The sequence below is a fragment of the Emydura macquarii genome, unplaced genomic scaffold (genome assembly GCF_026122565.2).
Source record: "Emydura macquarii macquarii isolate MOO-44397 ecotype Brisbane River unplaced genomic scaffold, CSIRO-AGI_Emac_v2 contig_3128, whole genome shotgun sequence".
NCBI classification, from domain to species: Eukaryota; Metazoa; Chordata; order Testudines; family Chelidae; genus Emydura; species Emydura macquarii.
The window spans coordinates 5,841,683-5,865,625 of NW_027133265.1; the positions used below are offsets into that span (position 1 = coordinate 5,841,683).

The window sequence follows — 23,943 nt, forward strand, 5'->3', positions numbered from 1 at the left end:
AGTAGTAAAAGAGCATAGATCTACTGTATGTCTCCACGGATAGTAAAATCCAAGACTGGACTTTACCAAGTCACCTGTCTCTAAAGTACAAGGCATGTATAACCCTAATCTAAAACACTAAAACCATTAGTTATCAATTCCCATTTTAAGACTTTCAAATGAAGCATGTTTTCGAAAGCCATTAAAATAAGTCAGATCAGAAAGCATTTCAAATACAAATGTTGTAACTTAAAAACTAACTAATTTAAGAGTTGGTGAGGAAGAGGAGAGCATTTTGTTTATAACCGCTTTAAAAAAACAAACAAACACTAGTTCATCTAGATCCAATCTCCTCACCCCCGGTGCCCAGTGGCAGACTGTAGACCTAGTCCTGTGGATCTCTGAACTCAGTGTAATTCATTTGGAAGTAAATATAATCACAGCCCTACTGTAGTCTTGAAACCATTCTGCTCACACTTGCTCATGGTTGTTGTATTCATGAGTATCAGCATCATATTACACAAGTAGGAAGCTTTGCTTCTGTTGTGTCTCTGACAGAGAAGGAGTATAAAGACTGTGGTCATTTGGGTGAGACTCTGTGGCTTGTTGTAGAAGTGAGACCTTAACTTCAAAGGTTAAGAAGAGTTAACCTATAGCATTCTTGAAATGCTAAGGTTTACTAGAGGAACAGGACTCCTCTCCAGACCTCAGCAGGTCCCCAAGACAAAAAGTCTGTTGGATTGGGGCTAAGGAGTCCACAGGAAGTAAATGCCCTATTAGCCTTCTGGCAAAGTCCCCTGCCAACTACAGTTCCCACCCATGATCCTTTGTACAGAAGCCCTAATGCTGCAAACTCTAACGTTACACCAAATTGCAGGATTCACACTAAAAATCATGAGCCCAGCTTAAAGCCCCAGCTCCTGGAATCATGTTATTAGTTGAGAAACTCAGCTTTTATTTATTTTTAAAGAAAGTTTCTAGCCCTCATGGTTAGAAAGAAAAGCTTGAAACATCACTGAAGTGCACCTTAAAGGATCAGAAGCCAGAAAGCAAGTGAAAACCCTAAATTTAAACAAGTTACTTTTTAAGTCACTCATGATTTTCAGGGGCACTTGAGGTTGGTAAAACTGAAACCCACTGAAGGCCCATAAAAAGGGAATCCCACTTTTGAAAGTCTCCCTACTTCCTCAGGATCAGGACTCCCCTTCTAAAGAACACAGGAGGTACACAGGAGCCCAGCTACCTTCCAGTTGGCTTCTCAACAGTCACAGGAAGGGAAGGAACGTAGCTGGCACGAATCAGCAAAACACCCCACACACCCAAAAAGCCTTCCTTCTCTTGTTGTCCTACCCCACACAGCAGGGGTCGTGGTGACTGAAGAACCCTGGTCACTCCTGCTATCTCCTGCACGGAGTACCAAGGAATAAAGATTCCATCACCCATTCACCCTCAACCCCAGCCTCAGAAAACTTTTCCATTCCTATAGCCGGCACATCCTGCAAACTTTATCAGCCCACCTGCTCACCCCACAGGCCTTAGCTCTTCAAGAGCCTCACAAATCCACCAGGCGTAGGAAACACTAACCGGTAGCCTCCTCAGCCCTGACCCCAACAAGCCAAAGAGGTGGAGAATAATCCTAATGAGTCTCCTAGAACTGATGGAAAAGTGCCAGGAAACCACCTGGGACTTTCTATGAGGTTGTCCTCTTCTGCAGATCTCAGAAGGACCATGTGTAGAAAAGAAAGCCCTATGATCTCTACAAAGCCATGCTCTCTCCAGCCCCTCTCAATGCAGATCTAGCAAGGCCTGCAGAAGCTGGCTTTTTTTCCCCCAATGAGCCTCAAAAGGTTTGTAGGTAGAAGGAAAGGGGTGAGAGTAGGAAGTTCAGGAGGGATAGAGGAAGTAGGGAGATGCAGTGTTACGGAGGGCATTTCCCTCCCACTCTGTCTTGCTCCTTTGGCTCCACACAGGAGACGTGGGGATTGAAGAACCCCATCTCTTTATCAGTTTTCTGCTGCTCCCTGGCCTTGGGAATCAACAATCCTCTGGAGCCAACAAGCCATAGTGATGTTATTGTTCAAAATTTTAGCTTGTCAAATTAATTTTAAATCAAAGTAAATCAGGGGAGGCCAGCAAAGTGGCATACAAACTCCCTGTCCACACCCTTTTTTAAATTAAAAAAAGATGTTACAGTGCAAGACTCTTCAGAACTGAAATGTACCCCCTTACCACCAAAAAACCTACCAATGTTGAAATCGATTTGGCTTTTTGTTGATTTAATTGTAAAAAGGATTTTCCCACCTCTAGAAGTTTAGTTGCAGCCTTAACGATATCAAGTGGATATCCACAATATCAAATTAAGGGTCAGCAGCAATTATTTTTAAAAAAAGCTATTTAACAATATTATGCAAGTTATTCTGCTGAGACTGGCTGACTGATTCGAATACCAAAGGAATGTTTTAATCAAATATTAACATGAGCACAAGACTATTTAAGAAGGACTCAACATTTTTGACTTCTCATCTGTTAAACTTGCACTTCATACCAAGTGCCCTTCCTATAGCGGTGTTAAGAATAATTTCAATTCCATGTTGGCCAACCAGGGTACATAATGATTTCAGTAAGACTGATGTCTCAAAACCAAGGCAAGCAAAGATATCTAAGGTAAAGAAAACGTCAAGCTTTCTAAAATAAAAATAGCACAAGTTATCTAGTAAAAATAGTTAATTTGGCAGCAACACAACATACTTCGTATTGCCTAAAGAAGTTTTTCCGGAGGAGGAAAGAACAACGTATCTGTAAAAAAATGACATAGTCGAGCAAAGCTGTAAGCGTAAGGAGTTCTGTGTTTATACAGCTCCTACACAATGGGGTCTTGGTCCACAGCTTCTAGGCACTACTGTAATACTACTACTACAGTGGCAAAGACAATGTTAAGTGACTTCCACCGGCTTCCCTTCAAGGGCATACAAACTGCAGATGCATAAAAGAAGACTGCTGGAGTCTTAAGGATCAACCTGTCACTCAGGATTTTGATCTCCATTACAGAAGCGCACAGCACAATAGTGCTGTGAGACTCCAGACTTCTTCACAGGAAGGACCTTTTGAATATTTTTCTCAAAAGAAAAAGCTAAACATTATTGAAATTATTGTCCTTAAATATCCTATTGCAAGCTAAACAATATCTTGGGCCACAGAAAACCTTTTCTAATCAACAAAGTATGTCTGTTCATAGTTAATCCCTAGGACATACTGAGGACTTTTCTCTCTAAGATCCTTGCTATACATAGGAGGGATAATATTTATTAATTTGGATATTGCATTGTTACAATTTTCTTCATTTGGAATGATTCGAGAGCCCAAACCCAGAAATGCCCATCCACAGGCAACTGGATAACACCAGTTTCCACAATGGCAGTTATTCCAAACAGGAGATGCATAGGTTTTATCACCTAGAGTTTATCCTACAGTAAGTCATCTAGTGTTTTAGAAGAATTAAAACACTGTTCTCCCCCATCAACATTTTCCTTCTCCCTGTTTGGTCAACATCTCACCTTATTTCTTGAGGACAAACCGAATCACTCAGTTATTCCTCAAATATATTACATTGTTAACATCAGCAATGTTACTGGAATAGGGCTAACTGGTTTTGTTATTAAGCTGGTCCTTTCTACTGACTTGATAGCAGCAGAACCATATTGCATGTTCCAGTGTTAAGGATGGCTATTTTTTCTTATTTGAAGTCTCTTAATGATGAAGCAAAGAATTTAAAAATAAGTCCTACTGAGAGGACATTTCCTTCCCCTCCTCCAAATTAATACAGTTGTAAGTCATTGAACAGTTTAGTCTTGTACTACTGACATCAGCCCTTCAACATTATCAAGGACATTGTTGTTCTGACCATTCCCCCCACATCATCATGCCAAGAGCCACTTGTTACATGGCTTAGTAGTGTGACCTCATGATAAGGGAATTGAGCCCATATATAAAGGAGAAGAGGTTGGTTGCTAAGCAACTGGGAAAGGAAAACACTCTGGAAGGTGACAGCCTGAACAAAGAGGGCCAGGTTTGTTTGGGATTTTTTTGGACTCCACTGAATGGTTATTTGAGCCAGAATGAAGAGTTTGATGTATTCTATCCACCTAGTCTGAGATAGCCAATTCTACCTTGGAGCAGACAGAGTGAAACTCTGCCCTACATTTAAATCAACACAAGTCTGGAGTAACCCATGTGAAGTTGGTGACATCTTTCCGATATACATGCTCATTTAAGAACAGAAACAAGTCACAGGCCTTGGTATCTTCCAAAGAATCATTCTCCAGGCTGCATTATGGATCCACTGTTTGACCAACACCTTCTTAACAATGATAAAGGGCCTGATCCAGAACCCATTGAAATCAGTGAGAGACTTTCCACTGACTTCAATGATTTTTTTAATTGGACCCTAAATGCATAAATCTTATATCACATCCAGTCTATCAGCCTGAGAGTTCTCCTCATCAGCTGACCTCATGCTTTAAAAGCCCATAGTTCTCATCATGCAGAAAAGCAATACCAGTGGACCAGCAGACTGGTCTAGGATTGCCAAATTTTGGTTGGATGTATTCCTGGAGGTTTCATCACATGACAATCTTTAACTCCTAGAGACACCAGAACAATCCTGGAGGGTTGGCAACCCTAGACTGGTCCCTACACCTAAAATGTACTATGTAAAAACATTTGTTTTTTTCCACTAAGTCTATCCCCAGTAGATTTTACTAAAAATCTTCTGATATCAGGGAGAAAAAGCTTCAATTACAAATACTGCCAAATCATCATTAAGTTATGAAAGCCACTGTTCCATTCAAAGCCATAGGTTAATTCACCGGTTAACCAATTCTCATTCTACAGTTGGATAATAATCTAATTGTTTAGGGTAGGATTCTGTACAAACCTCTGCATGTAAATATCCTTGGAAGCATGTGAATAAAGTTAACTGTATTGGCTTCACAAGAACTACCTGTTTCAAGAAAGATTTGTAACCTCTGGCCTCTACTTAGCAAAAAAAAATTTAAAAGGGTGGGGGAGAGGATATTGCATTAGCGCTAAAAGCCCCAGAACTGCATCAGGGCACTCTGCACTAGGAGCTGTACTAATAGACAAGTAGATCAGGTTCCTGCCATAAGGAACTCATACAAACCACATCAAGTAAAATGGGAGTTTAAACAACCCATAAAGGAAGAAAAAGGTAATAGAAATAAGGACACAGTCTAGCTATGTGCTCACTTGATGGGTCCAAATCATTTAATGAGTATTTATATATTAACAAGCATAAACTACCTCAAGTGCTCGTCAAATAAGGACAGAGCACTTTCTCAAAGCACATATCACAAGTGGGTTTTGAAGGTAATGAATGTATTTAAACTAAATTGTTTATATTAACAAATCTGAATGCCTTTCGCTGCACTTTAGATCACTAGCTACTCAGATAGGTTTTCCATTTGAGATTCCTTGACTCGGTAGTCAAGATCTTGTCAGTGAATTCCTCCCCTCCCCTCTTAAAATTATGTTTTTGCAGTAGAGATCTTGAACCTCAGAGCACCAGCCATATATTGGGAGCCGGAGGTATGCCCACACAAAGAGGTTTCATTTCCAGACACCCAGTACAAGACAGTTCATAGGATTTTCTTGCAAGCTTTCTCATTCCATGCCCTCCTATGGATTCACAGATGGATATTCATCTTAATCCCAACTACATCACCATTTTATAGGAGTGTGCTTGATCCTTCCCCTGCTTCACTCTCCTTTCCCCACCCCTTCGAAATCTGTTACTTCCACTATGAAACTTACAATTTATGCCACCTCAAGGCAGAAGTCTTATAGGGCCAACTGGTTTGCCTAGTAAAACATTTGGCCCCACCCAACAAGCCACTAGTATGGGAAATTTCTCCCTAACAACAGTTATCACTAAGGGAACACGTGAATTTTTTGGATGCAGGGGATCGTTATTAAAAAAGATATTTGTAGCCTATGCACACCTCTAGGGACAGCAAATTCAAAGGCCAAATGTGGAGGAGAGAGAAAACATGACTTGTTTATTATTACCAAGTAGTCATAAATAGAGTCCTGCAAATCTGCAGATATCTGCATTATATCCACAGACCATTTTTGCGGCTTGCAGATCAGATATGGATACACATTTTGTATCTACGCAGGGCTTCAGCCATAGAGGAAGCACTCATCAGCTGGCAAATTTTCTAAGTAGTACAAGTCTATGGGAAAGCCAACCCTAGTTGAACAAATCCCCAGCAGTGAATATACGGCACAATGAGGCAAGCCTAAGAGATGCAATTATGAGATAATAATACCCCAGGAGTTACACCAGCATTGAGTGCAACTTTACAGCAATATTATCTTCCTATGAATCATTGTAGTGCGAACAACTGCTTTTACAGATGTTCTTTCAAACCACCAATTATTCTAATTTGAGAAAAGTCAGTATATTGGGGAGCACTGACATTCAAAATTACAAGCCATTGGACTAAGTGAGATTTGTTGTTTCGCTGTAGTAACACATTATACTGTGCAAGGCTGAGATATTCTTTCAGTGAAACAGAGATGCATTAACTGAAATGTGATATTTCACCTTTAATAATGCAGACTGCATCAAAAGAAAAGCCCTACCATACAGATACCTCACTTATTTTAAGTCTTCTCAGTGCTACCAATACGGTCCATTTTGTTACTAGTGAGGTGCTTTCAATCTAAACAGTGTATGCCAAGCTAAACTGAAATACTGGGTTACTATAAACAATACTCTCCTTTTGTGTAATATTTATATGAAATTAAACACCTGGGTGCAAGATGGAATTATGGTTTCCTAAAACATTGATTTATGATCTAACCAGAAAATCAGTATAATTTCAATATATCACCTTCCATTCTACACTAATCACATCAACTCTACCTTCACGTCAAAAACTTTCACACAACAAAAAGTTAAACTGTGGAACTCATAGCCACAGGAGGTTATTGAAGCTAAACACTAACAAGATTCAAACAGGCTTTAAACAGAGAAGGATGGTCCAGTAGTTAGGACACTGGCCCGGGACTCAGGAAACCTGGGCTCAAGTCCTTACTCCATTATATCTTTTATGGTCTTGGATAAGACACTTACCTTCTCTGTACCTCAGTTCCCCATCTGTCAAATAGCACTTCCTTACTTCACAAGGGTGTTGTGAGGAGAAATACATTAATGATTGTGAGGTGCTCAGATATTAAAGTGATGAGGCCCATAAAAACAGCTGAGCTCAATAGATGCCTCTAACACCTAGAAGGCTGCATGTTAAGAAAGGGCTACTTGCATCCCTCCACAAGCACCCCTTGGGACCTTCTCCCGTATACTATGGATTCTGCGTGGCCCCTCATTATTATTTCTTTTCTTTCTGCCTGGGAGATAAGTCATTCAGGGTGCCACTATTTTAAACTGTAGTGGGAGGGTAGGCAGAGTTGAGGGGTGTTTTTTTTTTGTTTGTTTTTTTTTGGGGGGTGGGGGGAGGGTGGAAGGAGTTGTTGATGCTAGAAGGCATTAATGGCTGCTACCAACTGGTTTTTTGATTTGTAGATAATTAGAGATCTGGCTGACACTGCTGAATCTGCTAACTAGAAGCCAGAGGCTCTGTGTGTCCTCTTTTGCCCCCTTTTGGTTTTCTTATTTTCACCATTAAAAAAAATAGTGTTCTTCCCACTGATGCCTAGAACCTTCCCTGAAATTTTAGAATGGATTGGATGTGGCATTCAAAAGGTATTGTGTTACAAACAGACAAGCACATCAAGTCAAGTGTAGGGCCTTGCTTTGCACCACCCAAGCTGTCCAATTAGAACAGACAACGCTAACAACATTTTTGGAAGAGATATTAGCCTTCATGCTTCCAGACTTCAGCCAATCTAACTGTTCAGGATTAAGAGGAATTAACTCAAATATATATATATATAATCAAATATGGCAATTTCTATGTTCCTGAAATATTTCCTGTTGAAAGAAACAGTGGCTACTGCAGCACTTTCATGATTCAACATTAAGATATATAAATCATAATAATGCACTTCACATTTGTCATCAGCAATGCAGCATGTAATGCCAAATTGTCCACACCAAATGGTTAAGAAGAGATAGAGCATACAGACGATGCTGTATAGAAGGTGCTATGCATGCATGCAGTATAAGAACCTAGATAGATAAATCACCATGGCACAGGGATGGAAACAAAAGATTTCCAGGAAGGCAATTTCTTCCTTCCTGGTTCAGAACAGTGGTCTGCCCATCTAATCCAGAATGGAATGCACAGAGGAAGACAGAAGAATCTGGTTCTGGTGAATTGTTCAATAAATTGCTCCTAGGGAAGTTTCTTCCTAACCTCAGGAAGTTTTTGGTTTACTCTCTGGATCAGCAGGATTTATGCTCCATATATTATCATATCTAATGGAACTCTGGATGGCTCGCTACCCTAATGTCTAATCCTTTTTAATCCCACTAAGCTCTTAGCTTCAGTCATAACCAGTGGAACTCATTGTCACAAGATAACTATGCACTGTATGAAAAGTGTATTATTTTCTCTCAGCTTTACAATGAAATTCAAAGGCAACAATTCTATGTCTTGTGGTCCCTGCATAATAAGAAAGGGTAAATAGGAGCACTTTACTTACCTTCTCTATAGTAGTCAATATTTTTATATACATCTGTCAAGTCCCCTTTAATTTATTTTACTTTTTTCTAAACACATTAGTCCCTATCTTTTCATCTTCTCCTAAATACAGAAGCCTTTCCATGTTCTCATTTTCATTTCCTGTTTCTGGACCTCTTCTATTTTTCTTTGGTGGTAGGAGGAGCACAGACACACACAATTGCAACCAAATCCACATCAGTGCAGTGTTACTCAAATCTAACACAGCACTGCCCAACACTACCCTTTTATTTAATATCAGAACAAGAACCATTCTTCTTCATATATCATTGAACTGTAACTGCACTGTCTGAAATATCCCTCAGAAATTAATCTAGCTTTTAACAGACTCAGAACAAATTTAAAGTGCTATTTTCCCTGAACACGTTGTTAAAACAGAAACTGCAGAGATCTACTCTGGTTGCAGTTTAAATTTAGGAACCTGCAGTTCAAAGAAACAGTGGTATAAACCATGATACCACAAGTTGTCTTGGGTACTCTGTGTAGATGATTAGACTAACAGCAATGTAAAGAGCTCTATCGTTCCATGCTGGATATACTATCAAGTTTCATGACAGTCAGGCTATATAACATCTTTACATATGATAACATGAGAGGACAGTGACTAAATAAAGTGTTCTCTCCCTGTCAGGAGGACAAGACCAAAATTTCTTTAACTCCTATTAGTTACCAGGAAGGAAGCTGTAATGTGTCATGGAAATTCTTGCATTCTTACAGACCTAGTTAACAACAGGCACTGTAAATTAGTCACACAACAATCCTCACGTCAGTCAATCCAGAATGACCTTCTCTCCCTCTACACTGTGAAAGTGTTACTCCCATCGATCATTCATCTGCAAGCACATACAAATCAGGACAGCCTAGACTGGGCAAGTGATTTCCCCTCTCATTACACTGAATGTTTGCACTGACAGCTCTTTTTTCACCAGCCTGATCTCTACACACATTAGCCCATGAAGTGCTACTCAGAGAAGCATATGAATATCCACAGGGATGAATTAGTAGCGCTAGGAATACAGAGAAATCTGAGCAAAATGAAAGAGACCGCAAATCCCCAGCCAGTGTCAGCGCTCAGGATAGATACACACACACACACACACACACACACACACACACTGCGAGGCACGCGTGGTTCACCACCCGAAAGGTCTGCACACCACTTTTCGAAGGCACACAACGACAGGCGATATTGCTCCGATTTTAATGCCATCTTCTCAATCAGGCTCTTGTTTACTAGCGCTCCTCTCATTCCGGTCCAGAGGAAACAAATGCGATTAAGAGATTAAACAGCGGGGGGGTGGGAGAAGGGCGGGGAGTAAAAAAAAAACAAAAAAAAAAAACCGCATCCAAAACCACCACACAACGTGCGCCCGTTAACCTGCAACACTTCAAATCTCTTCCACCAGCACCTGCTCCACTGCACCGAGCCTCCGTTGGCAGCGGTGCACCGGCGGCAGGGAAGAGGAGGGGAGATCTGAGGCATAGCATGTGCCTTGTTTGCCAATGCAGCTGCAAATCGCACGCTGGGCATTATTTTGTAGAGGAAGAAGGGCGGGGGGGGGGGGAGGTGATGGTTAAAATAATTACAAAACCCCACAATCGCTGCGACAAGGAAAGCTGGACAGTCGCTTCCTCTTTGCTAACCAGCTGTTTCCCCCTCGCCCCCGGGAAAGGAGAAGGAGGAACTCAGCCCGTGCTGCCCGCCTCGCAAACGACCAGCCGAGGCTCCTTACCTCGATCCACTTCTGAGCCTCGGCGAAGGCTGGTTCGGGACGAGGAGAGTCCGGCGGAGGCGGGATTTCTTCCAGCTCCAGCCGAGGGCTGGCCATTTGCAAAACCTTGCGGTGCCTCCGCGGCAGGGAGGCTCGCCCAGGACTGCCGAGTGACCCCCCCCCCCCGCCGCCGCCGCCGCCGCCCCGGCGGAGCCTCTAGGGGAGCGAGAGGCGGCTGCTCCCCGCCTCAGAGCAGCTGCGGGGGAAGTGGCGGCTACTCGCAGCGGTGCTGGCTGCCGCTCGCCTGCGGTCACCCCGCTGCTGGTGTGCTCCTCCTGCCGCCCCGCTGGGAGCCAGCCTCCTTCCCTCCCCGCCCCCCCGCCAGGCTGCGACGCTGAGCTGCCAGCTAAAAATAAACGCAGAGGGGAGAAGCCGCTTTGCTTTCAGCCCGTGCAAATGCCCAGGCCGCCACGGCGGCCCCCGACTCCTCCCGGCTGCTGCCCCCAGCAGCAGCAATCACATGCCTCGTTAGGCGCTGGGGCTGGCGGGGGCGCTCTACCCGCCGAGCGAGGATGCTTCTGCGGCAGCGAGCGAAGACGAGCCCAGGCGCACCTGGTGCCCAATCGGCCTCAGGCAGGGCTGGGGCCGCCCCGAGGGCCACCTGTCTAGGCGGAGGAGCAGGCGCCGTTTAGCGCTGAAACGTGGGTAGTGAGCTAGGTCCCCGCCGCCTGGTGTGGTTCAGCGGGGGAACCCGCCGGCAGCCCTGGTGTGTGCCCCCCACGTGCCGTGCGCAGGGAAGGGTGGCGGGTGGCTACGCTCAGGAGGAAAAGACACGGCTCAGGGCTGGGGACACAGGGTGGGATTTGATTGCCCAGATCTAAATTAAAACCACGCGGCTCATCCTAACACCTCCAAGCTTTGTCCCTTCAGCTTGGTCCCCTGCCCTCCCCACCCCGTTCCCGAACGGGGGGACGGGCTTTCACTAGCCACTTGGGAGGCTCTGTCTTGGCTTCCCTTCTTTCTGCCGTCAATTTTTTTCCCCACAGTACTAGGGTGTGATTGAACGGCTTCCTGAATTTTTGCATTCTCATCCATTTCCCCTGTGAGAATGAATGCAGAGCTGGAACTCCTATGAAAACTTGACACTGTCAGGCACTAGGTCTGAATACAGACCGGGAGCGGCTAGCCCACTACAAAAAATAATGTTCCCTCTTTTGGCATTCACACCTTCTCATCAACTGTTGTGAATGGCCTCATCCACCCTGATTTAATTAAGCTCCTTAACACTTGCCCTCCTCACTCTGATGTAACTCACCCATCCATGCATGTGTATATATACTTACCAAATTGAAGTTTCCACTTCATGCATCCAACCAAGTGGATTTCTGCCCATGAAAGCCTATGCCCAAATAAATTTGTTAGTCTTTAAGGTGCCACAGTACTCTTGCTGTTTTGCTAAAAACAGACTAAGGGGACTACCCCTCTGAAATTTATGAAAGTTCAGTCACACCGTGAAAATCACTGGGGTGCTTTCTCTGCTATGGGAGTGACTTATTTTAATGCGCACACACCCACACACACAATTTATCAAATTTAGTAACTTTTCAGGCTTTTCAAGATTTATGTTTATTTAGGTAATGAACCTAGACTGGTCAGTTTCATTTCTGTTTAAAGTCATTTTTTTCATTGAGGATCTCATGACACAGCATAATGTCATTGTTTTTGTGGGGTTGCAGCCCTGAAGCACAATGTTTTAAGGGACATTATCAATATTATAAAATTCATAGTCATGTCTGAAAATATTAGCCATTGTCGTTACAAATAGCACCTAAGATTCCTATGCCTAATGAAGATTGAAGGGAGGAGAATGTCTCTGCTTCCTGAGTTTGTTTATTTTGTGTATCTGACACCACACTGTATAAAGTCATTTTCACCCTTTATCATTAGTATAATCAGTTCGGACCTAATCCTGCAAAGGGTCAGCAATCCCTTATGGCCATGAGGATTTGTTTACAGGATTTGGGCCTTCTTTGCTTTTCTCTGGATTTCTCTCACAGCAGCAAAAAAGAGAAAAAAATATTTTTTTTAAACACTGAAACGTGATTGTAAAACTATGAAAATTTGCAAGGGAAGCGACAGGCAGGTGTAGTACCTAAAACTACATTTAACTCATCTTTTAAAAATTAGCTAGATTTCAAGTTGACTACGTCCCTTTTAAACAACAACATTGACAGTTCAATATTTACCCTGACCCATTTTCTCCTTCTCTCATTTAAATAAAAGAAAATCTAAGGCCCCTACCCTACAAAGACATACATGAATGCTTAACTTGCTATGGGAGTACTCCTAGTGTTAACAGAAGTACTCAGGTGCTTAAAATTAAGCATGTGCATATGACTTTGCTGAAGTGGCCTTTTTTTTTTTAAGACCCAATCCTGTAAACATTTACACATCTGTTAAGAAACAGCAGTGTGTCTGTTAAGCATGTACATAAGTGTTTCAAGGACCAGAGCCTAAATTACAATTTGTAGTTACATTTGTTTGCGGTAACTAAATGTATCTAGATATTGGAAATGTACACAAAAATATTTATTATTATTATTTAATATAAAAGGGGGGATTGTTTAATTGTCAAAGGCAGCATTTCAGAAAGTGATAGTTGTCAGCAAAGGAAGCTATTTCTAAAAATATAGCTGACCTGAGAGGAAGGTGCTGGAACTATACTTCTCAGCGGTCTCATTTCAGGTCTGAATTTGCCTCCATTCAAAGGTTTGGATACATTTCATTTTTATTGCTCAAAATTATTCACATCACAAATGCTAACTCCTCAACTGAGAAAATCTTGTGTACCTTAGAGTCATTAATGCCAATTCTATTCTAAGGTTCTAGCTCTATTGGTTGTGTGTCCTATATTGTGGGTCTTTGTTTAATATTTTAACCTTGCTAAACTGCTAGATATAGCTGGAAAACAGTCACTAGTACATGACGTTATTAGGAATGTTTCCCAAGACTAAAACTGGAAAGTTATATCATCCATATTAATGGTGATCTAGTCTTAAAAGTTTTAAGATAAATAGTGAGAGTATTTTAGGATACTCATACAAATACAAAATTATTTTCTGATTTATAATCCTGAAGCATTTAATGAAGGATAATGTACATCAGAAATAGAGTAGAATAAATTCCCCATTGTCTCAATAGAATAGCAAGTTTAAAATAGTTACAATAACAATATGACCAATTATTTTTCTAACAGTTTTTATATTGATTAATATCAAATATATAATTTTGCCAGTGCATCATTTCTGCATATGCCCTTAGACAAATAAAATATATTATTGTACAGTACCAGGCTGAGGGAAAAGATAACACCTACATGGTCTTAAAGTAAGGCTAGGACAAATTCAGCTCTCATTTATACCAGTGTAGATCTACATTCACTGAGGCCTTGATCCTGCATACATTTATGTACATGCTTATCTTTAAGTACATACATTAATCTTTGAAGGATTAGGGTTTACATCAGTGAAAAGCTTATGCCTAGTGATAAACCTGGTGCAGTGTTTTAATGGGCCCAGTCTTACTTCCATTCAAGTCAATGGAAAAATTCACGTAGATTTCAACGGCAGCAGGATTGGGCCCCTTATCTTCACTAAACAAGTGCCAAACATTATCTCTGCTTCCCTGTTCCCATGGATACACAGTCCTAGCTGCAGCCTGGGCTAATTTTTACTGCCATCTGCCTGTAGAGTCACACAGCTTTTGCTGAGCTTCTTGAACACCATCTAGGTCCCCACCCCTCATATGGGGATACAGCACCCCGCCTGGCTCCATAACGTAGATTATCATCTAAAGGTTTTCAGATTTCTTCTTCCCTTTTTAACTACCTTGGCTACTGATTCAGGAAGTAAAACATGCAACTTTGAAACTCTAAGGGTGCTGCAACAGAGACATTCTATGCTATTACTGAACCAGAAGGACTTACTATGTTGCCATTCTTGGTATTAAAATGATGCAGTGAAAAGCAACCTTTTTTGTTTCCTTATAGCTGTTTGCAAAGTCCATGTAATTCTTATGTGATTTCTTCCCCTAAAACAAATACTTTGGTTTTGTTTGTTTTAATAAAATCCATGTCAGCAGCTCAGTATTCATGATCAACTCTACCCAAACAAACCTAGTGTGCGCACATATTAGAGAAAAAAAAAAATGTATAGAAAAACAGGTTTAGGTTTTAAGCTTAATTTTCTTTTTATTTGTGTAAAGATCCATTCATTCTAGCCTCACTTTAAAAAAAGTGATCATGTGTTCGTTACAGAGAAATGTATAATGTGACAGGGTGTAGGAAGGTTTGGGTAAAGGAAAAGAATCTGTTCCACCTCTTATCAATTGCTTTAGCTGCCAGACATGGAGGGAGAGACCTTAAGATATTTAAAAAAGGGGGGCTTTTGTTGGTGGATGGCTTCTGGCAAAAGGGAGTTCTACTCTATCTTTTACTGACCAGTTTGATCTTGTGCCTAGTTTATTTTTCTCCTACCAGGAGAGTGGAACTGTCCCATTCATTTTTTACCCTACATAACAGTTAAATTGCAGTATTGGGGGATCAGGGATGTAATGAAACAGAACTGGTCTTCATCATGGTGGGTTTGATCTTACCCCACAATATTCACGTAACAGACTAGCAGTGTTTGTATAAAACATCCCACCCTGTTGGCAGATGTTGATTCTACTGGGGAATGTTACATGATTTTTGGTGTCTCAGACGCAGGTGGTCTGTTTTCCCAGTTTGATGCAAGGGAGGTCAGTGTGATTCTCTAGAAAGATATGATCTAGGATGTGGTCTCAGTGGTCCATGGGGAGAAACTCTAGGAACAGCAACCAGGACTGAAAAGAATGTTAGAGCTAAAGTTTAACAATAAGTTTTTAAAATGCTGCATTAATAATACCTAACCCCACGAAAGGAGTTTGGAATCTACATTGCATGGAGCTTGTGTCTGAGAGCAGGTTGGGAAAGATATTTGCTGATAAAGTAAGAGGCAGGGAAATCTTTATTTTGCAAAATCATAAAGAAGAAAGACTGTTTAAATTTAGGAGCTCTTTTGAAGATACTATTCTACAAAAAACAATACAATTAGAATTATTGATCTTCATGAGAGAAAATCTAAGATCATGATTGCATGTTGGGTTCTTCTGTCACTAAACAAATGTTGCAACTTCACATTTTATTTAATCAGAGCATCTGTTGTGCTCCATTTGTAGTGCAGGATTTGGCTGACTGCGCCAGTTTGTTTATTTCTGCCATGCTGCCTTCTATCACAGTCATTCCCCTCTAGACTACCATAACTGGATAACAGATTGTCAGAGGTAGCATCAATGCTCACTGTCATTCAGAAAATTACATGAATGGATAGATATTTCATACAGTTTCACTATTTCCTTTTCCATTGATAAGAGAGATGAGAAGACTTTTCATAGCATTTTTTTTCTGTTCTGGCATTTTAGATTGATTTTAAAGACTCATCCATCTGCTTTATCTCTGATTTATCCATACTAAGAACCATTCACAACAGAACCCAGGTTATTCTACACTAGCTACGATTTGACAGCTTTCTTCTGATTCTTCTCTGGTATCTCAATATATAAGTTCTATCACCTTTTTTCTTTTCGTTTTGCCCACCTGCCCCCAACCCTTCACTCAGCCCTCTTGTGATCTCCAATCCATCAATGTCCATGACTTCTATGCCACTTTCTATCCCTCTTCCCTGTTCGTTTATCTGGTGAAGGTTTTTAAGGACAGTTGCTCCTCTCTCTCACCTACCCTTGACTCTTTTGCATATCTCTTGTACGACGGGCTCCTGCCCGGTCCAGTCCTGGCGGCCCTTCTGCGGGCCCAGGCTCGGCGGAAGGCCACTGCGCCTTCCTACTTCAACAGGGGAATGTTAGTTTTTGAAGTCTTTCCCCCCCCCCCCGGCAGGGCGGGCGAGCAAGGAGTCTTTCGCCCCGGCCCCCCCCCCCACGCAGGGCGGGCGAGCAAGGAGTCTTTCGCCCCGGCCCCCCCCCCCAGGCAGGGCGGGCGAGCAAGGAGTCTTTCGCCCCCCCCCCCCCGGGCGAGCCCCGCCCCGGCCCCCCCCCCCCCAGGCAGGGCGGGCGAGCAAGGAGTCTTTCGCCCCCCCGGCCCCCCCCCCCCCCCAGGCAGGGCGGGCGAGCAAGGAGTCTTTCGCCCCGGCCCGCCCGCCCCCCCCCCCCCAGGCAGGCAGGGCGGGCGAGCAAGGAGTCTTTCGCCCCGGCCCCCCCCCCCCCCAGGCAGGGCGGGCGAGCACGGAGTCTTTCGCCCCGGCCCGCCCCCCCCCCCCAGGCAGGCAGGGCGGGCGAGCAAGGAGTCTTTCGCCCCGGCCCCCAGGCAGGGCGGGCGAGCAAGGAGCAGTGGGCTTGAGTTTAGCGGGCAGTAGAGGCTATTTCCCTTTTGGGGATTGGCAAGGATCAGGGGGAGAGGAGGGGGACGCAGGCCCACCCAAGTCCACTGCATCCCAGCCCAGGGCCCTAGCAGTGGCACGGGTGTTGCCACTCAGTCGGCGGGGCTCCTGCCACAACACGCCGACAGGGCATTACCCCTAGTACAGCCACGCCTCTGGCTGTCCCTGGGCTCCTTCCTCCCCGGGTTCCCTGGTACCTATGTCTGTCGGTTCCTCTGGGTCATCGGGGTACACCGCATGGGGTAGGCCAGTAAGCCCTTCTGCGTCCACAGGGGGTAGGTTGGGAAGCTCCTCAGCGAGGGGCAGCTCCTCCAGGTCGCTGGGCTGGGGGTACGGTTCAGCCTCCGGCAACTCCTCCAGGTCAGATCCTGCCTCCAGGGGTTGGGCGTCTGGCAGCTCCTCCAGGTCCGGACTGGCTTCTGGGCAGAACTCCCAGCTCTCCGGTTCAGGGGGCTCATCCCAGCCGCTGCGGGCCTGAGGCTGAGCCCAGTGCTTCAGGCCTGTAGGCCTCAGCCAGTCCAGGGGGCCCGGAGGCCCAACCCAGGCCTTAGAGGCGGGTTGCCGGGGTCGCCCCAGGGGCCGCAAGAGGGTTACCTGAGGCAGAGATCTGGCGTGGTTCAGCCCCTTGCTGCAGCTGGCAAAGCAGTACATCTGTCTCCACCAGCAGTCTTTCCCTTTCTGAGCTGCAGGGCCTGCTCTTTATGGCTGCCGCCCTCCCTAGGGCTCCGCCCCCCTGCTGCCGGGTTGGCCGCCCAGCAGGACCTATCGGGGCCCAGCTGCCTGGTTGCCAGGCAGACTGGGCTGCCGGCGAGTCTAGAGTCTGATTGGGTGCCTGTGGCCCTTCTGCGGGCCCAGGCTCAGAGGAAGGCCACGGTGCCTTCCTACACTCTCCTGCCACAGAGTCTGTTTCTCTTCCCCTTAACTCTGTCTCACACCTAAAACTTGCTTCATCTGATCCTGTGCCATTGCTCACATCTGGAGACAGTCCCATCACTGTGCCAACTGACTGCCTCTACTATAAATTCATTCTCTTCTCCTTCAGTTCTGCCCTCTTCACTGCCATACAGCTTCCCACCCTCATTGAACCCCCCTGCCATAAACCTTGTCACTTATTTTCAGTTTGTGACTCCCTTCTAAATTCTTCCCTTCTTCACCTCTTGATCTGTACATATATAGGTCTCTCTAAAGCCGTACAGACTAGGTCTCTCCTTCATGCCCATTCCAACTCCTTCTCCTCCTCCATCCCTGTCATGGAAGACTCCTGTTTGTTCCCTACCACTAGCCGCTCAACCTCATCCCCTCCTAGCTACTAACCTCCCACACCATTATCTCACCCTATCAATGATGTACCGACAGGGGGCAGGAGGGGACCTGGGCGCTGGCCTGGCAGGGGGCACCAGCTGGGCCCTCCTCCTCGGAGGCACCCCTCCTTCGAAATGCCTGGCAGCCACAGGCTCCCACTTCAGGGGGATCAAGCGTCCTCCCAGTATCTCCGCCCCCAAGCTGGGCACAACTAGGGAGCCGCAGGGACCCGGGCCACGCAGGGGCCAGGCAACCAACTAACAGTGGGGTTCCAGGCCAGAGCCTGTCATGCTCCCCCACTCTCCACTGCTGGGCGGCCCAGGGACATCTGCCACTGTCACTCCTGCTCCCCGCTGCACCCACCACCCCCACAGCGGAGGGGGAGGATTGGGGGAGAGTGGGAAACGGGCCTGCAGACACTCCCCATGGGGCGCTGCCACCACCGCTGCCAACGGGGGTGGAGCACAAATGCCCTTAGGTGCCAGAGACCCACGGTACACCACTGCACCCTCTCTTCCTTAATCTCTCACTTTCCTTCTGCTTTTTTCCCCTTACGGAGCATGAAAACATGCTCTAGTCTCACCTAAAGACCAACCCAGGACCCCAGCTTTGTCTCCAACAACTGACCCAACTTTCTCCTTTTCTTGAATTTGCCATTTATAATTGTTGCCTTGGAGTTTGTCTGGTACTTCATGAGAACAGAGGTGGGTGGTGAGGAAGCAACATAATTTCTATGGGGGCAGACTGAAGAAAGGGGGTGAGGGAGCCGGGAATGTAAGGGAAAGGAACAGATGGGAAAGAATTGCAAGAAGTAAATCAGTAAAGAAAGAAAATTAAGAGATTTAAGGGGGAAAGAACAAAAATGTCTTAAGAGAAATGGGAAGCAATTAACATAAAGAAGGGAAGAAATGGAGGAGATGCTCAGAAGGACAGCAGTGGAAGGGAAGCAAAAGGACCTAATGAGAAGTGAATCACAATGGGTAAATATTGAGGTGAAGGAAAGGGCAAATGTGAACTCAATAAGAGGAGGGACTTAAATTGTAAATACTCTGGGGCAGGGACTATTTTTTGTTTTGCATTTGTACAGCATCTAGCACAATGGAGTCCTAGTCCATGACTGGGGTTCCTAGGTTCTACTGAAATAGAACTGATGAATAATGAAGTGAAAATAGAGCAAGGAGAAAAGGAAAGGCTAAGGTAGGGCTCTAGTGGAAGGAATTGTTCTCTTACATTGTATCACCTTCCCAAAGTTTGTTAGTTCTACAACTGCCCTTTGTCCCACTCTTTTAACAGGTTATTAAATCCAGGGGAGGAGATAAAAGGAAAGCAGGACCTCTCTTGTTGTTCCTTGGTATCAATTATATTCATAGTTATTTATCTTTTAAATAAAGGCACATTGGTGGGGATGCAAAGCTTATAGATTAGTGTATGTGCCAACATAGTGTCCAGCCTTGGTAGGAGAAATTTTTAATGCAAAAACAGCCTTATCTCCATGTGTTAAGCTGGAAGGAGTCCAGAAAGACAAGCAACAAACCCTTTCAGTTTTTTTCAGACTTTGAATTTTTTTTCCAATATTTTCCTCCTTTGAAGAGTCTGTTTTCCACCATCTACTCTCATTTAGGTCTTGGGTTGCAATCTGAGGATTCTGGGCACAAGACTTTCAAATGCTGCCAGATTCAGAACAGGAATCCAGATCTCAAATGTGCACTTTAAGTAATTGTCTAGCCAGTTTCATAACACCTTCTACACTTAACTGTGCCATCTCAGTGCCAAGGTGCCATCCAAACCACAGGCCATCTCAACAATCATGATCTTCATGAACTCTTCCGCCAAGTTTCAATTCAAATTAAAGTCACGGTCACTCAAGAATAACCTAAAATGTTCCCCTGTGAGAAGGAGTGTGACTATTTTTAGTCTATTGCTTGTGAAACTGCACGGAATGAATGCGGGTAGAGACTTCTGCCAAATTGGTGTCAGTTGGGATTAACCCAAAATTCCTACAATAAAACTACACTTGGAGAAGAGTGATTTGGGGTTCAAACCTGCACCTCCAGAAAATTTCTATCTTTTGTTGTGCATCCCCTGGCCCTGCAGCAAGATGGCTTACATGATGATGGCACACCACTTCAGCCCCATGTTCACACACTGATGTACTTTCCATCTGATTTTAAAATTGCTTTAGAAGGAATAGTAATACTCCTTCTGATGGGGTTCACCCCACACTTGCCCTTAAAGGGTTAATGCAGACTGTGAAGGGGGCTAATTAACCTAACAGGCCACACTGAGAGGAAACAGGTGGCTAAGCAATCCTCTGATTGAATGAGGAAGCCCAGTTGAGGAGGAACCAGCTGGTCTGGGATTATAAAGGCAGGAAACTGGCAGTAGAGGGGGACTGGTGGGAAAGTCTGTACTCACTCCCTGGGAGAAGAGAGGTGTAGTTGGGCTGGCAAACCCAGACAGGGATCAGAAAAAGGCAGTAAGGTCTAGAAGGGAACAGACTTTGAGTACTGGCTAGTGGGTCCCTGAGCCAGAAGCTGGTGTAAAGGGTGGGCCTGGGTTCCCCTGCCAGCCCCTGAGGGAGTGGTACTACAAGGCAGTGAATGGGAAGACTGCCTAGGATTGCTGAAGGAAGATTTTGGTAACCTAGAAGGGGAAATGCATAGAGTGACCTGGCTGGGGGACAGAGTCACAAAAAGGCTGCAGCAGCTTCTGGAGTGAGAGTGGGGCTGCAGACCCAGAGAGAGAGACAGCATGCAACTACAGGCTGGCGTGTTGACTTGGTGGACTATTCCCCAGAATGGCCAGGATGAGGCACCATACCAAGTGGTGAGTGTACCATGCTGTCACACTCCTGTTTATTTGCTGGATAGCTGCTCAATACTGTTTAGGGAAAAAAAACGGATGAAAAAATACCACCACCACCCTCTTCCTTCAACCTTTAATTTTAGCAATGGCTTATATCATCCAGGAAGAGCTGGTTAATGACATGGTCTTGATGCTTTTCTTAATAGCTTTCATTGTAGAGCAGATTAAAAGAGAATGGGAAGTGCTGTGTCCAGAGTCAGCACTTGGACTTGGGCCAGTGAGCCTGGTTGGTGTGATGTTGGCTTACTCAAAACTCGTTGGAATGTGGGTTTGCTCAAGATAAGGAAACAGGACAGAAAAAGTGATAATGGCATGAGTTGAAAGTGAAAGATGAAAGACAAGAGCAGCTCCAGTGAAAGAAAACTAGCAAACAAGAGAAAGGAAAGAAAACAGAAGAGAAATATGAAAATAGGAACTTCAAACACTATGGCTAGATATTTTGATCCAATTCACTTATTAATCCAATGTTGTCATTCCCTGAAGAACACACACAAAGATGACACTTGTATCTGGCACGTTCCTGAAGGATGACACCCAATCAGTTTCAGCTTATAGCTTGGAAGTTGGGGGATTCAGTGTAATATGAAACTTGAGCTGAGTTTATATCCTGCAGACTTACTCTCTTGCATTGAGATTCTGTCAGCTCTCACAAGCTAAGCAATGTTGGGCTGGGTCTGTATTTAGATGGAAGACAACCAAGGAAATACCCAGGTGCTAAAGAAAGTGGTACCTGTGATTCAGTAGCTGCAATTTTCCCCTCGGGATCAGATTCCCCAGGATGGTGTTAGGAGGTAGTATGTTACTATAGGTATCATCTTTTGAACTCGTATCTTGATCACTCATCATTAAAGGCTAGTTGGCACTCTTTGTAAGAGTTAGAGCATTAACCTCAGTGTTCTGACCAAATTCCAACCAAGATAATTATATTCTACTTATATTAAATTCCCTTTGCAGTTTCAACAGCATAATGTATTCTTCACAACCTAGCCTAAACTACTTTTGTGAGCTGTAAAATAATTGTGTCCAAGCCAAAAAGTGGCTGCATGTCTTTGGTGTGTGAAAGAATCCCCAAAAATCCCCTACATACTTTACTTATCAGGGATGAGGTGATACTAAATGGATTTATTCTGCCACCCTTATGCACACCAACTAGAATCTGATGCTTTAGGATCACCGATGGTGTGAGCTGCTCACACTGAGTTTGAAAGTAGAGTACTGCCTAATGTGAGTAACACTAACAAATACAATGTTGCTCAATATCTTTGAGATCTTTAAATGAAAGGTGCTATAGAAGTGTGCAGGGCTATTGATATTTGGTGTGGCCCACTCAATGCTTCTAGAGAACAAGAGAGGAAAGAAAAGCAGTTGTCTTTGTCCTCTTCGAGCCTTATCGGGTTCACAATGAAATCTCTGGGAGCTTTGCCAATGACAAGACATAGCCACTACAATCCTGTGAAGATCTGAGAGCTCTATTGCCACTGAAACCAGTATAGAGGTGAAGTCCCTCTGCACCTCTGAGGATTGGGACCCTCTATGTTTGTATTTTTATTTCCTCGATATCTCTAAGTTCTCTGATTAACTGGATGGTCCAAGTTAATTCTCTGTCTCATTCCTTACTTTGAGTAAAATTAATCAGTGAGCTAATATATTTCAGTTAATATACATTGGTATGTGTTTTACTTATTAATGTATTGGTTATATTCAGATTTGGAATCTGTGTCACTGGTAGTGTCTCCTTTTTAGTCTCATTGAAAGCTGACAAACTCTCAGCAAAGGGAAGAATATTAAACGCCTTTGACTCTCTGTATATAACTGGGAATGATTTATTAAATGAGAACTGCCCACCCAGACCAAACTGATAGCAATGACAGTGCCAAAAAAAATCACTGCTGTCTGACAGTAAGCAGCTAGCAAAGCTCACTGGGGCTGCCCTTAAATAAAGAAAATCTCTAAGCTATTTTTATGGGTTTCTTGTATTATGTTTTTGTTACTAATTTTAATTATGTCTTTGTGTCTGGCCAGCAAGAGTACCTGGAGTGGTTCCCAGTTTCAGAGGCTCCAGAGCTCATTTTCAGGGCCTCAGATGGAAGATCCAGTCAAGAAAACTGAAACTGGCCAAGAGGAAGAGTTGGAAACTGTATCCGTTTTATTTAAATGCTCATCAGCACCAGTTGGTTCTTGTTCCGAGGCCCCTCATGGCTGCTGATGGAACAGTCTGCAATCGGAGGTGAACATGAACCCTGACTTGGTATATGTCAAAGAGACCTGGTTTGCGGAAACAGCTTGCCAATCTAGTCCCTCTCACATACTCCATCGTCATGTTCATTGCAGCAGGCATTAGATGGTTCAGGGATCCAAGCCAGCATTTGAGTATACACTTTTGCTATTAAACACATCATAAATCTCACATTGCCCACATAATAAACACATTATTCTTATCAACCATAAAGCAATGCATGTTTCATCGCAGCACAACTTTTAATACTGGCCCATGGATTTTTTTAAATGAATTTTTGTTTAATCTTGATTTGTAATCTAAATATATTCTTTTAAGGAATGCTGTTAAATAGGAAACATCAGCTTGTTAAACAATTGACTAGAAATTTTTGGAAATATTTTTAATTGCTATTTTTTGAGGATTATCTTCTTTGTGTAGTTTAATAGCAAAAGTGTATACTCAATTTATGTTAACATTTTGTATGCATGTAGACTTGGTTTAGAGGCTGATAAATATGTGTACATAATACATTTTTGTTTATTTTTCAGAAATGATTTGTGTGTTTATATTTTGATATTGATGAAAACAGAATATATTTTGGATCAGTAAAAGATCTTGTGTTGAAATATGCATTTCTTTATATTTGCAAAGAATAATGTATTTATGTGGACAGT

The 23,943-nt window shown here is 43.7% G+C and overlaps 1 protein-coding gene and 1 long non-coding RNA gene across 14 annotated transcripts in view; one reads left to right on the forward strand and one right to left on the reverse strand.

Moving 5' to 3' along the window:
- Positions 1-10,817, reverse strand: part of LIMCH1 (LIM and calponin homology domains 1) — a 275,637-nt gene extending 264,820 nt beyond the window's left edge. For 7 of the 13 annotated variants that reach the window (XM_067531174.1, XM_067531168.1, XM_067531170.1 and 4 more), the window contains exon 1: positions 10,436-10,817. In XM_067531174.1, the coding sequence (XP_067387275.1) occupies positions 10,436-10,531 (96 nt within the window). In that variant the 5' untranslated portion in view covers positions 10,532-10,817. Of the gene's footprint in view, positions 1-8,664; positions 9,351-10,435 lie in introns of those variants that run through there. The other 6 variants (XM_067531171.1, XM_067531172.1, XM_067531176.1 and 3 more) reach the window with 4 other exon arrangements.
- A 9,773-nt stretch (positions 10,818-20,590) lies between these two features.
- LOC137142011 (uncharacterized) lies at positions 20,591-23,882 on the forward strand. The gene is made up of 2 exons (XR_010916819.1): positions 20,591-21,012; positions 23,074-23,882. It is a non-coding gene; the product is annotated as an uncharacterized lncRNA (long non-coding RNA).
- Positions 23,883-23,943: the final 61 nt, after the last annotated feature.